A 16,590-nucleotide genomic window follows, 5' to 3' on the forward strand; every position below is an offset into this window, starting at 1 on the left:
CTGTCCTGCTTTGTTTACCCAAATGTCGGCCAGCGAGAACACCTGGGTTCATTTACCCTCGGATCTCCGCGAGAACGCAAAATATTTGGGGACCGTGAAGCCGACATGACCAGGTGAGTGTCAGGAAGAATTTGCTTGTGTGAAATAATCCTTGAAGCTGCTGCTATCACACTAATTTTGCCCAGCGGGGGCTTCATTTCTGTCGTATTTTCCCTCTTCCAAGTCACACTGAGCGTTGAAATGACAGGGTTATATGGCGGCTTCACCTCCCCCAACTTCCCCGAGCCATACCCTGATAACCAGCACGCGGTGTGGAACATCACCGTTTCAAAGGGCCACAGGGTCAAACTCTATTTCACACACTTCAGCATCGAACCCTCAAACCAGTGTGAATATGACTATGTACAGGTATATTTACGTACACGTATGTAAATCGGTGAAACTCCTGTTATTCTATGGTGTACTGGATGACCATTTTCTGACCTTTTTGTCAAATCAGGTTTCGGGGGATGAGATTGAAACCTCGCGATTTTGCGGTGAGGAAGACAAGAGATATGAGAGAAGCCCCGGGAACGCTGTCATCCTGTCAGCCAGGAACCTCATGTCAGTGGTCTTTAAGAGTGACTATTCTAATGAGGACCGATTCACTGGCTTCCAAGCATTTTACACCTCAGAGGGTGAGACAGAATGGTGATAATTCCGCCAGAAGGCATATTCTTGTACAAGAGACCCTATAGGATGGGACATATCACGTATGGAATCCTAAATAAGGATATTATTGCACGATATCATAACATATATATCTGCCCCTAAACAATCATATGTATGAGTAGCAGTAAATTGAAAAGCAATTGCAATATGTACGTTTCTGAGAACGGCACGATTCCTAATTGGAATGACTAAATCTAGATGGTCACTTTAAATATGAGCTTATTTCTGAAAACATTACTTCCACATGAGGTTTAACACAGTGATATTCACATTTATAAACACCTCAACATGCAGATTTGATGTGTGGTGTTTGGACTTTTCCTCAATGTCTACGCTTCCATAGCTTCATAATCCTCTTACGTCCGTGTCAATGAACTCACCGATCAGAAGTAGAAGAACTCAAACTTGGGGATCTGAGTGTGAAAATCTCAAAGGCGCCTGCTCAAACCCTACTATAAATATTTGATCATGAAAATATACAGGACTGTCTCAGAAAATTAGAATATTGTGATAAAGTTTGTTATCTTCTGTAATGCAAGTAAAAAAACAAAAATTACTTTTTCATGATATTCTAATATTTTGAGATAGGATTTTTGAGTTTTCTTAAGATGTAAGCCAAAATCAGCAGTATCAAAATAATAAAAGGCTTGCAATATTTCACTTGATTTGTAATGAATCCAGAATGTATGACATTTTTGTTTTTGTAATTGCATTACAGAAGATAAAGAACTTTATCACAATATTCTAATTTTCTGAGACAGTCCTGTATACACAGCTGGAAATGACTTTTTAACCAAATCAACTAGAATACACTGATTAACCTCACTTGTAAATCTTACAATACAGATACTTTATTTACTCTGGTTTCACAAAAAATATATTTATAGAGCACATTCCATCAAAACGCTGTCCGAGTGAAAAGAATCAAAGATACACATTAAATTGTAAGATTCTCTCAAAATATAAAAATTCTTTATTTCCATCTAACTTAGATGCATGTCTTGCTCTTTCACACCAGCCAGCATTATTTATGTAGGGAATATAGTAAATACAAGTGAAGATGACGCATGTTAGGACCAGGTCAGCATGTAGGTGTTGGATTGTGCTGAAAGCATTTAACCGTCAGCATGTAGTCACACCCAGCTGTTGGCACAATGGCAAATCATATTTGTGAGGTTATTCAGTAACATTAAAAATAGCCAGCTTTTCCCAATTAAACTCCTGCTTGAGTCAGATGTGATAATCAAAAGCCGACGCACTACCTCGGAGTCTCTCAGAGCCTAAAAATGAGCTTTTAAATCTCCGAATGTCACGTTGTTTCGGTCTTTGACTACATGCATCCGTGTAAGACGGAGTCAACACAAACCAAGAATCTCTTTTTTTTTTTTTTTTTTCCTCGCAGACATCAATGAGTGTATATTTCTGACAGACACTGGAGACAAGGCGTGTGATCAATTTTGCCACAACTACATCGGGGGATATTACTGCACATGCAGACAAGGATACCTCCTCCATGAAAACAACAGATCGTGCACAGGTAAGGTCAGGTCAAAGGGAAGCGCACTCACGTTCACCTGATCGGGATCGATTTGAGTCGAGATCTCAGTGAAAGGGGGTTCGGTAATTGAATTTATTAGATTCGGTATATATGACGTCTCTCAGCTTCTTATTACTGGACATGTGGAATTTAGGGGAAATATAAAAACACATATTTAAGCATTTTCACCAGTGAGTACTTCTTTTTCTTGCATTTGAGAAAAAAAACAACACACGCTTGACTGAACTTTCCCAGTGTTCACATTGTTGATGTCGTAACCGGATTATGGCCAAAAATTCACGATCCGTTGACTCAACTTGTTTATGAGCAGGAATTTGAATTCACTGATAAATCAAATAAATAATTCTTTTTGTTTTTTGAAACGTCCTCGCTACTTCACAGAACCACAGAGATGATCCTCTGAACAAAATTTCAGGCATAGTTGAAGCCGCTCTGCATCGGAGTTCTTTCTACTGCAGCCGGCCTTTTATATTAAAGTAAATTCAGACCGAACGGGCATACTGATGCATAAAGTAGTTGATCTCTGCCAGCTGGTGTATGGTAAGGTTAATTACCGTCGATTCCCGAGGGAAAAACAACTTCAAAATGGCATTAAAAATTGATACCTGTGCTCAGCACTAATAGTGCACTGACACAAGGTAATTAATCACAATTATCCATTGATGTGCCTTAACTTATTACTTTTTGCCAAGGGAAAGGAGCTGACAAAACAAATCATCCAATAAATAGGCGAAAAATGAAATGACGATCTGCCTACAGATTTTACTAATTATATGAATTATAGCCAGTCAGCCTCTTTGCAGTGGCCATTTGTTTTTGTCTGTAACAGCATCTGCACGCTTCCTTGACCAATAATGCCACATAAATGAATCTTTGCTGCCAGGAAATGTCTCAATTGACATTAAAAACACCCCCACCTCTTATGATTATAATAAAACACACCTACTTTCATGCAGTATCCACCAACAGTTTTATCTTTTACTATCACCCATCTCTGGTTTTCAAATTCCACTTCCGAGCCGTAAACATGAACACGTATGTGTTTTAAAATGTATGACCTTGTGAGTTTTTCCTTCAGTTCCGTGCAAAAGCCAGGTGCTGACCACGCTGTCTGGGGTTCTGATGAGTCCGGGTTACCCCGGCGTCTATCCACCCATGAGTCTTTGTGATCACACCATTCTTCTGCCGGAAGGCTATAGAATTATTCTCGAATTCTTGGAGCCCTTTGACATAGAGGGACATCCAGATGTTCCCTGTCCGTATGATATGTTGAAGGTTAGTCACGTGACCTTTTAATAGCAACCTCACGCATAGAGGATGTTGAATAAACAATGTATTCCTCCTCATGCACACATAGGCAGTCTGTCACTTGTTTGACGTATTTAGTTGATATTCCGTGGTTTCCAGCTAAATTAAATTTGGCCGGACATCGGTTTGCAGGCGATAAATAAACTAACAACCTTCTTTGTTTACAAGATTTCAACAGCAGGACAAGAATACGGACCCTTCTGTGGATCAAGACCGCCAGAACGCATTGACACGGGAAGTTACCAAGTTCGTGTGTTATTTCGATCCGACTCAACTGGAAAAAACAAGGGATGGAAGATCAAGTACACCAGTGATAAAATTAGTAAAAACGTCTGAAACTAAAGTCTAATTTTCTAAACAAAGTATAGAACAATTGATCATTTAACATGAAAATAAAAAAAACACTTCACTGTATTTTGGTTATTTTGTTATTTATTTGATACTGTATATAATATAATATAATATAATATAATATAATATAAATAATAGTTTCAAAGATAAAAGCAATAGGTTTCGATTCCTCTTTACTTTGACCGAAAGCCTGAAAGTAAAAGTAATTCTATGGAGCTGTGCGTGCTGGTCATTTAACTTTCATACATAATTTGTTATACAGTTTCTTCTTAACAAATACCGGCTAGTATCCTCACAGGGTTCTCCAAGCCCATGAAATTGCCTCTCATACGGAACTTTTGCATTCCCTCACTATAATTTACTCCATCATTGCCCACAAGTAGGTCAAAGGAGCGTACCTGAATGTGCAAATGTGAGAGAAAATCAGAGTGATTTCTCTGGGTTACCTAACTGCTTTCTTTCACACATAATAACCCTTTGTCTTTGAAAAGAATGAGACATCATTTTGTTGTGTGCTAACTTCAACTGAAAAACCCAAAACTTGCTTTTTCGGTTTGAAGGTCAGCGACCAAGCAAGCAGGGTGTGAATTTCTGTAGGTCCTAGGTTGGCATGTGTTCATCTGACCATATAAAATAAGGCAAGGTTTTTTTTTTGGGGGGGGGGATAATACACCCAAATCCTACTAAAGGCAACCTTGGCCACGCAGACCAAACATGCACTTTATACCTATTCAGGATAAAAGCAAATCTAGCCCACTGATGCAGCAGAAAAAAAACATTATTGTACAATTGGCTTTTTTACACCCCACTGACATCTAACTCTTCAGCCTATTTGGCTCAAATTCAACTGGAATACACACACCATGCAACCCATTAAGTGACGGCTCCAAAATACCCAGCAGCAGCGCGCTGCCAATTGGCTTTTGGTAGTGCCCATCATTGCAGTCATGTAACTTAGTGTATGGAAAGAAATAAACGTGACACTTCCTCTGTAATTTAATGTATGATAACGAAAGGACCATCATTAACCATTGGCTCTGGGAATTATCGTTTCAGACTTGTTTCTTTTGTATTTATCGAAGAAAAACATGTCTCATCGGGGGCACTTTAGGTCCTTTAAGTCAACTCACCGGATGTAGTCACGCCGGCTAATTGCTATCTCTAAGCCCGTCAGGTCGTGGCCTCATTAAGGTACAAAGCTCATTTGCAAAAAACAAAGGTTTTGGTAGGAAATATGCATTTGCAATGACAGGGTAATTATGGAAAAACAAAACAGAATAAAACAAACAAAAAAAACAAACAATATAAGAACAACAAAGCATGAGTCAAATCACATGCGCACAACCAGAGGTCATAAAATCACAAACAGCTGGGAGTCAGATTGTGAAAATCAGACATTAAAACAAAGGCGGAGACATAACTCCACTGTATGACAGCACAGCTTTTTATATTATAGAAAAGGAGTACTTCTACAAATTCCCAGTTGTGTGGGAATCATCCAGAATTTTTACAATTAAAGCCTTTGAGTATCATAGATCTTGTTGATGACTTTAGATTTGGAGAACGGATTTGAGCTGTCCTGTTCAATCCTGAAAGGGCACTAAAAACTGAATTTGTCAAGTACATGACAAAAACTGCATGTATTAAATGGCTTGGCCTGGTCTCTTTTGCTTTATTTAGTGTAGGAAATTCCTCACCCAACTATATTTCATTTGTATAAATAAAGCTCCCATAATAGTGCACGATTCCGATAAGACCTGTCATTGACATTTAGATAAAGTAAAAAATAAGAGTGCATAAAGTGGCCTAAAGAGTGTCAGAGTTTAAAGTAAAACAGCAGTCTACCGGGAGACTTTGGCCAAAATAGCGTCATGTTTTGTCTCAACATTTTGTCCCAAGGACATTTATAACTGAGTCAATGGACGGTCATGAACGCCTCGATTTCCCGCATATCTAATAGTCAAGTACAAGCCCATAATGACCTCTAACATTCAACAAAACACAAAAATGATCCAGCTTACTGTTCAAATGCATCTGCTTGCATTGCTTAGCAGAGAGATGATGCACATGACAATGGCTGTCTACACGCCCGACCAATCACAGGGAGCCGCGCACACTGTAGACACGTTACATCACTCACTGTGTAGACAAATACATAACTTTCCAACCAGTATATGATGTGTGGTTTTAAATTAGCTATTGTTTGAAATGGTTGAGGGCCTTTTGCCAGCAGCCTGGCAATGAAGTCTCAAAAACATATTACATTAGCTGAGTGGTTCAGTGATGCCTGCATGTACAAAAATGATGTACATCTTGATTGGAGAATGATAAATTAGGCGGTATGTTCCGCTTTAACACATTAATTTACTTAATAGAGCGATGCCAGCATTTGTGTCACTCTCAGAAATAACACTATGATTATGGTAAAGCAAAATACTTTGGTATATCCTAATAACGAGTTTTATTGTGTTCTACAGATTACACGGATAAACACATATGCACTATAACCTAAACAAAAACATACCACTTCACCTAAATAAGGTTTGTCTTGAATCGGACCTCCTTTTGTGTGCATACTTCTCATTATAGATGTTCAATAAAAAATAAAACAATAAATTCAATAAATGAGACAACCGAGATTTTGGCGACATCTTAATATCAAAAACTAGCTTAGGGTTAAGTTCACTGCGTTGCATTGAAAGTTGTACATTTTAAAAGGTAAATTGATGCCCTCATATTCTGTGAGATAAGTAGGAAGTAGACATTGTAATTATAGTTTATTGTTCCATTTCAGTGATCGCCCATCTAAATATACAAATGAATACATGCCAAAGTTCAGTCAGATTTTTCCAAACCTGCGTTAGATGGTTTGCACTGTAACGGACCGAACTAAAAGGTTGTTACCACAGATAAAATAGAAGGAGATTCACATGTACCTTTGTTTTTGTTTTTTTTTTTAAACATAGCACAACGCTAATCAAACTAGGATCGTAGAAAAATGTAATGGAGGTTTACCTCCTCGAGTGGTTTGGAGAATTTACAAACATATTTTACAAATATCAACATCATTGACATTCATGGATTCCAGCATTATGGATAAATGCCAATTTATTGACCCTGAGGCACGAAATGGGAATTCTTATCAGTCTCTGCTAAGGTAAAACCCCATTGCGGAGCGAAGTGTTGCCTTGAGCGTTTATTCTCCCCCCTCCTCATTCTTCTCACTGGACTGCTTGCTGTCATCGACCGACGACACGTTGCTTCTGATGGACTCAATAGCCTGAACCTGCTGCAGACGCCTGGCGAGCTCAGCTTTGCAGTCTTGGAGCAGCGCTGATGTCCTTTCTCTGTCCCAGCCAAGCACTTGCTCCATTTCCTGCTCCCCTCTGGTCACTACCATCTGAACAGACAAGGAAATACCTTTATTCAAAAGACTGGAAACATAAACACATGTAGCAATTCACTTGTGTTTTGTTTTTCAATGGTAAAAACACATATGGAAATGGCAATAACTGGAAAACAAAATCCAGGCTTGACATATATATCTTGTCGTTGTATAAACCTTTATCAGATGATTTAAGTTACAAGGGGCATAAATAAGTCAGTAACAAATTCTTTATTGATATTGATAATTATTTTTTAAAGGTTCAGCTCATGCTATAGGTATGCTGAACAAGCACTGGTTCTTGCATTATGTATGGGAGTAGAGTCAGATTTAGCTACTACAAATGTTTCTTTGGAATAATAATGGTACAATATAATCACTGAAATATGAGTGTTTTGCAAAAACATCTACATGCTTATGTTATCACTGATCAAAGACTCAGTTGGGCATGTTTGTGCATTAACTCTGAGCAATCGAGTTGGTGGACAGGCTTGCCAAGATCTGCCTTAATTTCTACATGAACACCTTTATGAAACATATAAAAATACAACCCAGCGTATTTCTATCCACTGAATTTTCAAGGCAGGCAGTTCATGCGGTATGAGAAAACTACCTGCAGATCTTCGGTCGAGAGCCTGGTCTCTGGGCTCGTTTTGCCTTTCAGAACCATCAGAGTCCTGGACATGAATCCGAACGGCAGTTCTACCTCCATCCCATCTGGCATATCTCCAGCCCCATCTCCTGGAATTCGGAAATAGATTCGCTTTCAGCCTCTGGATCGCTTCCAGAATTATATCGAAAGGAGGTTCATCTCGGCAGCGACAATAGTTCCATCTAGTGACCAAAAGGCATAAATACAGTTGTCCGCATCTGAGCGAGAAATCATTTTGAGCTGTTTTACGTACTATGTCGCTGATGTATTTTATCACAATTTGCTTCTTTAGCAAATAACAGAATTCAAGTCAAACTCTACTAAAACCATTCCAGGAAGAATTCCAGTATACATGCAACTGCAACATCCCGGCTTTGCGGTGGAATATTGAACTAACACGCTATGTGTTACATAAAACAACATTTATTAATTATGAAACAATTATTTTATTTTTTGACCCTGATTTGCTGATTGAACTGGCCCAGTTTTGAAGCCTCGCCCGTGGAACACCTGAAGTAATTCATCACAAAGGTAATTCAATCCCTGAAGGGTTATACAACACCGCAATGAAATTGATAACTCTGCTGAATCCTATAGTAACAAGTATTGATAGGAAAATTCAATTAAATTCTTTGATAAGAAAGAAAACACATTTCAGCGCCCGGAGCACTATAACAATCCCTAAATTAGAGCACAATAGAAAAGATTCTTAGAAAGGACAAAAGACGTTTAATGACTGAGAACTCATTCAAATCACCTTGGTTTGAAAAAACAATATTCTAGCATTTTACAGTTAATGTCAACAGTGAAAGGCCTTACTTTTAACGTTGTATCTGTGTGACTATTGGCTCTTAAAAATACACAGGACATAGAGCTAAGTGGCACTACTTGAATGTTGACCATATCACTGATACTTACTTTAATACAATATAATGCTGCAGATGAAAACTGAAGGTGGTTTAATTGGTTTTCGAGGGACCTGTATATTACTTTATTTTATGATTGTATATGAGGATTTCCACATTTTTTTTGAGTCATTTGTGTTTGTTAACAAAGTATTCAAACAAAACAAGTTGAATGTTGTTTGGTTCCACTCAAGTAAACAGTCCTTACGGGGTTCGAAGGAATACAGAAAGATAAGCATTCTAGTTTATCTGCATTCAAATGTTATTTGCTGAGCTGAGATCCAGTGATACAAATGATCTGTCAACGCCTTTTTCAAATCTTAAGTATAAATGGGAAATAGTAGAGGCAATCTTGCCCATAGATCTCCTGGCTACACTGAGCCAAGTCTCACCTCAGGAGTAAGTCAAGTTAGTCACAGCCGATTACTTTTTAGATAAGGATTATTAAATTCAGCACTCATCACAAGTCTGTACTTTTCAAACTACAATTACAAAACCACCACCAGACCTGGCTTGACCTGCAACATAACTGCTCTGCTCGGACAGTAAACCACAAGCAAGCAAGACAAGGAAGACGAGGTTAAGCATGAGCCGTGGAAGGCAAGAGCAGAGTGAGTGAAAATGTGCAGATAATGAGGGAACGAAATAATGTTGACGCACGTGTAATCTACCTGACAGCATTGTGGTCATTATACCGTTTCAGTGACTCATTATTCGAGCAGTCAGCGCAGTCAGTTACGGTGCCATAAGACTGGACAAGCTGTCCAAATCATTCCCACATCTTGATTTAACTTTTTCTAAACTTTTAATTGTATCAAAATTGGAAAAAAAAGGCATGATAATGTGACTGTACCTCCCTGGCTTTGCTGACTTGGTTGCTTTTGCAGTCTGTCACCTTTCCCCACAGCTTGGAGGAAGAGTTGAAGCAGCTCCTTTGACTGTCTTTCTTCCTCCCTTCGATCCAAAACCCTCTGCAATGTCCCCTGAAGTTCTGCAGCCTTCTTCTGTTCGAAGCCAAGAGCTGCAGCCAGCTCAGGGCACGGGGCGTCAACTAGGATCTGAAACAAAGGGTCACAGGAATTCAACTTAAACAGTGATATTGAATAAATAATGTCACAATAGTTGGGATAATGGGAGAAATGATAAAGAGAAAAGCGACAGGCAATACAAAAGATGCTCAAGTAACTTGGCTCTCTTAAGTTTGGTGTATTTGGAACTTGTTTGCTGAAATAAACATGACAGCAGATCCTTTTATGGCAGAATAGTTGAATATCATTTGTACCTGTAAGTCTTCCTCAGACATGAGGATGATTTTCGCTAGATCCTGCTTTAACTGCAGAGCCAGGCCTGACCAAGGCGCTGCAACATTAGCAGTGTCTACAGAATCTGGCTCAATGATCACAGAATCCCTGACCATCCATGCGGTACCGCCATCAACTATATTAGGAAACAAATGAAATAAACAGGACATCAGGTGTTTCTGTAGTTAAATAACATTAGAATGTAGACAGAGCACCATATATCTGCTTACGTCTACGAATCGGCGACCATGTCTCTCTTTCATGTAGCAACATGAACTTTGTATTTGATGGCAAACACAAAAAGTAGGCATCATCCTCCACTATAGTTCCATCATCTTCCAAAACAACTGTGACTGAGTCACAGGAGGAGAACCCCAGGGACTCACCACCTGCAAGAACAACCAATGATATATAAATATCCTTCATTGTTAAAAAAAAAGAAAAGGATTTCGGGAGAGTACACTTGTTACATTTTCTATAACTTTTCTTATATTTTGCACATCAAAGATTGGCAAAACTGGTAGCAAGTCAGCTTGCAAATTAAGTATAATAAGCCAGCACAGTACATGACCATCAGCTGACTGTCCAACGTTGCTATGTGTCAAACACTGCCACTTATTTGTGATGTCATCATTGAGTTTAGCTTTGAATCTTTTATTTCACAAACACCTTAGATAATCTGTTATCTGCAAGTTTTACTGGGGAAATCTTTGAATTAAAGTTAAGATTTCTTTTGTTTTAGGATTTGTTAGAGACTGATAATATATTATCCATCATAAATCTGTAACTGAAAGCAAACTATTCATCTTCATATGGAAATCTTTGGGAGGTTTCGTACACTGTGTTTTAGCAGGGTAGGGTACTTCTGTGCATGTTAAAATCTTATAATAATTGAATTTTCTGCAATGCAAACGTTTTTATCCGTGTAGTACTTGAGACTCCCATAAGCAGAAACGGGCAACGCCTGGTGAGTAGCATTCATGGAATGAGCAGGACAGGAGGGGATCCAGCCTTACTTTCCATCCTGTTCCTGCAAGTTTGAACACGATGAAAATGTTTTTCATCGACACTCGATCCTGACCATTTCTGGGCTTTAAGCGCGCCGGTCACGGTGGCTTTTGCTCGGGACATCCCGGTTAGATTCACCACAAGACAGACCTTGTTATAATTAATAATCGCCTTTTTTATGAGTAAGCACATTGAAACGCGCGTTTTAATACGGATGGGGAGATGTGTTTAAAATGATTTAACAAATGAACATTTATGCTGATTTTACCTCTGTCGAAACTTTGTTGCGCTAAGTTACAAACGAATTAGGCAGGAAACAATAATGTTATTTCTTCCAGGCTTTGCAGACGTTTTCAAACACGTTTAACATGAATGGCTCACCTTTTATCTTGAGTTCTTGCAGAGTAGGGACCACCAGCCCATATGATTTCTGTCTTGTGAAGTTACACACCTTACACGGCTTCCTATCTGTCATCATGCGAAACAACTTCTTTTTCCTCCTCCTTTACCAATATCTATCTTGCCAATATTTATGTAGTGAACAGCTCCAAAGGGTCTCTGTCGAAGCGGTCTCGAACGCGGAAGTGCCGCGCAGGCGCTGTGGATTGTGGGATATGTAGTTTTTTATATGAAAGCCCACGCTTTAGACATCGTAAAATGTTGATATGCTCCAGTTTTATCGTTTGCGCATGCTAACTTTTTTTTTTTTTTTTAAATTCACGCTCCGGGGGAAACAGTCAAACAAACTTTTCAAACAGTGTCTCCAAAAGAATTCCGGCTAATGTGGCAGCCGTATTTGCAGACAATTAGTTTGAAGCAATGGGAATGAAATGTGTACTCTGTGCACACAGACGGTCGTTATGCAGATGAAAAACAAATACAGGTGCGAATGGCATTTTGACATTTTCACGCAGCACCGGCAGCGTCGTATATGATATTAGAGTTGTTTTACAATAAAACGACGCGTCGGTTGTTTAGAGTTTGCCTCCTGGACTCTACCGTTACCTCAATTGCGCTACGGTGTTCAGGAGAAGCAATCGACTTCGATCCGCTCGAGCATCCCATGAAGCTAGGCTTTCCGTGAGGCACAGGAACATGGCATCCACCGATCAGCCTGATCTACCAACACAGGTAACAATTCTGAAAGTATGACAATAGTTAGCCCATGTCCAGATTTGACCGTGCACTCGTGTAACGAGCTAATCCCTCACCAAAGGCAATTGCTTTGGTCACTTGGCCGGTGTTCTGCTGGTAGTGGTTAGCAATGTTGCTAGTTAGCATGCTAGCTCCTGGAACGTATCATAAGTTGCAAAACAAGCAGGGGTTGTTTTACCACATGTTACTCCCATTTATGTGGCTTTATCGATCATATGTGGGTTTTACGTCACTAACTCGATCGAATGTATCTTCATCCAGAAGAACGTGTAGCTCTTGGTCCTGAACAGGTCAATGTTTAACAAATTATACTAGTAGTTAAAATGGTACTTCTGACTAACTATTCAAACAGGTATCACGGAACTTTGGCCACAAGCGGCCTCTTGTCAACATCCCGTAAATCAGTCATTTCCATTTATTCAGTCTGCACCATGAATGAAACATTCACAAGAAGAATGTACAGAACGTCTAATAATTTAAAGGAGCCAGTGTAATAAGCAATAGTTCAACTAAAGCATTTCCTTGTACTCGGATAAATCGTGTTGCACACACATGCAGTGTATTGATTTTCACCGGATCGCCGTACTTTAATGGCCCCCTGAGCTTTTACAGGTCTTCTCCAAGTTATGGTATTGTGGGGATCATTTTCTGTGTGCAACCCCTGATGGATGTTATGCAAAGTTTTTATTAAAAAAAAAAAAAAAAATAGGAAAAAAAACAAGGGGTTTGCGTCATCCTTACTATTTGGCAGGCGTTTGTCAAATATTTCAAGATGCTCACAGCTGTTTTGCTTCACAGTTGGGTTCAGTAATTCAACTGTCAATACTGCGGTTTCAAACATGCATTACCGCCTACACCCAGCAGATGTTAGTCTAACACTAGTATTTGTTTATCATTGTAGCCTGCCGGTCCACCTGCTGATGATACAGAGGCGCCCCCCAGAGAAGCATTGGTAAGGACTGAAAAAAATACAACTAATAAGTCACTGAGACTTAAACTAGGATATCAAAAGATTTGCTGATTTGTGGGCAAAAAATAATCGGATTGAATTACAACTGGTGGAGTCTCAAGTAAGTGAGAGTACATTTTCAAAGATGGCTAGAGTATGTCAGGAATATTACTGTTCATTCTTTATGTCCCAAATCTCTTTCATCTGTGTCTTATTCAAGACTAACCTTCACAATTCAGCTTCTGTATTGTTTTGGAATCATAAAAAATAATCACACTAGGGTACAATTTATGACCCAGCTACTTCAAGATACTTGTTTTAATGAAAACATTTTTGCTTAATAAAAAAAAAAAAAATCATACTCTTCAGATAGATTGATTAAAGCAATCAACAGAAGGCTTCTTAAGAGCCACCCAAGTGAACCTAAACATAGTGCTGAAACTTTATTGTCTTTGGGTCGAAAAAATGTGAATTAATCTTGAAGATGGTCCTCTGGTTTTGCAAACAACCTCTTGTCATGTCGGATTTCTATTTCTATTCTTTTTTTCAATAATGTCTTATAATTGTGACAGGGTACTAAGATTGTTGACTGACTTTGCATAAATTCAGCAACCACCAGCCGATTACAAAAAATAAAAATAAATACAGATAAACTTGTGTCAACCATCCCCCACCCACATATTGCAGTTTAAAGGAAACTGTCTTTTCTTCCGACTAAATTCTCCACCTGCAGAAATACAAGTGAGTCATTTAATTTTTGCAAATATCTCTGCTGTCTGCACATATCTGTGCAGACAAGTTACAGAAATAAAGCATTTGTGAGTTCACTTTTGTACACACTTGTCTGGAGTGGAGCATTTTAAGTTTGAAGTGACTTACATCTTACTCAGGTAGCCCACTGTGCAAACTCTTCTCATGAGAAGTTCAATTTGCGTATGCAAAATTGTTTGACGACAATAAATGTCAGCTTTTTTTTTCATTAATGCTCATAGTGTTCATAAATGCTGTGCCCGAGTGATGACAACGATTATGCCCAGAGATGTCTCATCACTTAGCGAGATGAAACGCATCACATATACATTCACAGTCCTTGTATGGGCACCGCATCCAGGTTAGATGAGAGCTGTATTGTTCAGCCAACATGTCTCAATGTCATTCACCGCCATTCACTCTTCATCCTTCCCCCCATCATCCCTTCATGCCAAGGCTAATTTAATCCTGGGGTTATTGATTGTGGGAGCATTCTCCCAGGCTTTCTTTCAATTTACTTCAATTTCATCATCCCAGTGCGCTTCAAGACTGCCTCCTCAAAAAGGGAAAGAAATTCTTGTTATGAAGGTCCTGATTCGAGGCTGGTTGACAAGTCCCCCCCACCACCACCACCCTCACTTCCAGCCCCTTTTCTCCTTTCTCTTTTTGATGAGCTGCTCTTTCCCAGTTAAGTGGATTATTACAGTAGGGATAATTCTTGTCACATGGCATTATTTGGATGAGGTGAATAATTGAAATTTGTGTCTGAAAGGATTTTATCTGGATGAGAGGAAAGGGAGTGCTGGCAGGGTTGGGAGGGCAGAGATCGAGAAGGGGAGGGGGGGGGGGGGGGGGGGGGGCGCACACGTTTGTATAGCATTTCTGTGCACATGTACATGTCAGACAAGCCACTGTGTCAGGCCGGGGACACCAGTCATGTTAAGAGGTTCTGACTCACCTCGCCCAGATCAGCAGGCCCTGGCACACAGAGTTCTGTGGGTTTTCCACCATGGCAGGAGGGCCCAGCTCAGGGCCTGCTGCCATAGCCCCTGCCCCCATCCAGTCCAGAGGCGCAGGTCTGGACCTGAAGTTCAGAGAGGCGAAAAGAAAAAAAAAAAAAAAGGAGACTGTGAGTGTGTGTTCCATGGTTGACTGGTATACCAGTTTCTGCCAGCCGCTGCTGTTGCCTCTGGCTCTGGTCTTTGCTTGCTCTCACACTACTTCATCCCAGTGTATCCCCCACCCACCTTACACCCGGCAGGGTCTGCTCCGACCATTTTTCCTACCAGCGTTCTCCCAAGTCGCCCCCCCCCCCACACACACACACACACACAGATACACAGTCACTGGTACTTTCCATACCGTTGCCCAAAAAAGTGAAATTTTTGTATGTGTATATGTATGTTTGTAACAAAAAAAAAAACATCAATCACATGATGGTGTCACACCTAAAATTTACTTTTCTCTGTGAAAAAAAATCCTTTGACCAGTTTAGTTATTGTTTTTACCCCTTGAAAATCACCTCCCACCTCCCCAGTATTTTTTAATCTTTATTTGTGTGCTAATGAAATCCTGCTTTGACAGGACACCACGTGTTCTTTGTTTTTCCTTTTTTGTTGGTATCTACTGGAGCTTTCTGGTCTGGGGTAGAGGACCTGTCACATTATATAAAGACCCCCTTTTTTTTTTTGACGGATGTCATGATATCTTAAGTGTGGAAAATCGTATTAAGGTTAAGCTACACAAATAATTAACTGTGGTGTTTCTCCAGTGCAATGAAGATTACTTAAATCCAATATTTTAGCTAATTGATCATAAATGTATGTAATGAGTTCCTTTATTTGCCTAGATTATTATTATCACCATGTCTAAATTAAAGCTAGATAGCATATGTCCTAGATAGCATATGCAAGCCCTAGCTGCTGTGTTTTGAGAGAAAACTGTGTCCAAATGATTTCCACAAAGGCTTTACAGTTGATCTGCCGCAGATTTAACCTGTTAATCGAAATATTGTCACATATTCGCATGTTGAAAAAGGAATACTAGGCCCGCAACTTAAAAAAAAAAAGCATGTGCTTGCATTTTGGTACGGTTTCTGTGAGCCAACAACGCGTATGTACCAATTGCGCACACCTCAGAGTGTGGATTGTGGGCATATGTAATATAAACTGTGTGTGAGTGTGTTTAAGTTTGGGGGCTTTAGTACAGCAGAGATGTAATGGGAGGGGACAAAGAATTGTAAGAACATCCCCGGTCTCACAGCAACTTCAAAAGCTCCCCTTCCCCAGGATATTAACCGACTATGATGAAAAATTTAGCAAGCGTTAAATAAGCTGCTTTGAAGTGATCTGTTTTGGCTCAGCAGTCTCCAAATTTCCGTAGCCCCTCTGCAACACCCATCATACGATAGAGGGAGAGGGTGGGATGGCGGAACAGTTTTTTCTAAGGGCAGAAGTTGCAGGGGACCTGGCTAGTTGGCAGAGAATCTGCCAACGGTAATAGGTACAGCCAGAAACATGAAGGCTCCACCGCAGATTCTGTCCCCTTATGTCTCTGG

The 16,590-nt window shown here is 39.7% G+C and overlaps 3 protein-coding genes across 5 annotated transcripts in view; 2 read left to right on the top strand and 1 right to left on the bottom strand.

Moving 5' to 3' along the window:
- masp2 (MBL associated serine protease 2) lies at positions 1 to 3,991 on the top strand. Of its 3 annotated transcripts, none has more exons than XM_086141233.1 (6): positions 1 to 113; positions 186 to 408; positions 500 to 677; positions 2,114 to 2,248; positions 3,348 to 3,544; positions 3,746 to 3,991. In XM_086141233.1, exons 1-6 carry the CDS (start codon positions 106 to 108, stop codon positions 3,911 to 3,913), a joined length of 909 nt encoding a protein of 302 aa, XP_085997359.1. In that variant the 5' UTR covers positions 1 to 105; the 3' UTR covers positions 3,914 to 3,991. The 3 variants fall into 3 exon arrangements, with proteins under 3 accessions (XP_085997359.1, XP_085997361.1, XP_085997360.1); XM_086141235.1 differs by having other exon boundaries at positions 8 to 113; positions 224 to 408; positions 500 to 603; XM_086141234.1 differs by having other exon boundaries at positions 9 to 113; positions 224 to 408.
- A 2,699-nt stretch (positions 3,992 to 6,690) lies between these two features.
- dffa (DNA fragmentation factor, alpha polypeptide) lies at positions 6,691 to 12,265 on the bottom strand. Its single transcript, XM_086141405.1, has 7 exons — positions 12,185 to 12,265; positions 11,561 to 11,777; positions 10,402 to 10,560; positions 10,153 to 10,307; positions 9,724 to 9,928; positions 7,927 to 8,054; positions 6,691 to 7,328 (listed from the first exon to the last, which is right to left on the bottom strand). Exons 2-7 carry the CDS (start codon positions 11,655 to 11,657, stop codon positions 7,125 to 7,127), a joined length of 948 nt encoding a protein of 315 aa, XP_085997531.1. The 5' UTR covers positions 11,658 to 11,777; positions 12,185 to 12,265; the 3' UTR covers positions 6,691 to 7,124.
- pex14 (peroxisomal biogenesis factor 14) overlaps positions 11,823 to 16,590 on the top strand; it is a 46,754-nt gene continuing 41,986 nt past the window's right edge. The window contains exons 1-2 of the mRNA XM_086141404.1: positions 11,823 to 12,310; positions 13,236 to 13,286. Of these exons, the coding sequence (XP_085997530.1) occupies positions 12,275 to 12,310; positions 13,236 to 13,286 (87 nt within the window). The 5' untranslated portion in view covers positions 11,823 to 12,274. The remainder of the gene's footprint in view (positions 12,311 to 13,235; positions 13,287 to 16,590) is intronic.

This window comes from Fistularia commersonii, chromosome 34, assembly GCF_037954325.1.
Source record: "Fistularia commersonii isolate RoL2024-O1a breed Wild chromosome 34, RoL_Fcom_v1.0, whole genome shotgun sequence".
Lineage (NCBI taxonomy): Eukaryota > Metazoa > Chordata > Actinopteri > Syngnathiformes > Fistulariidae > Fistularia > Fistularia commersonii.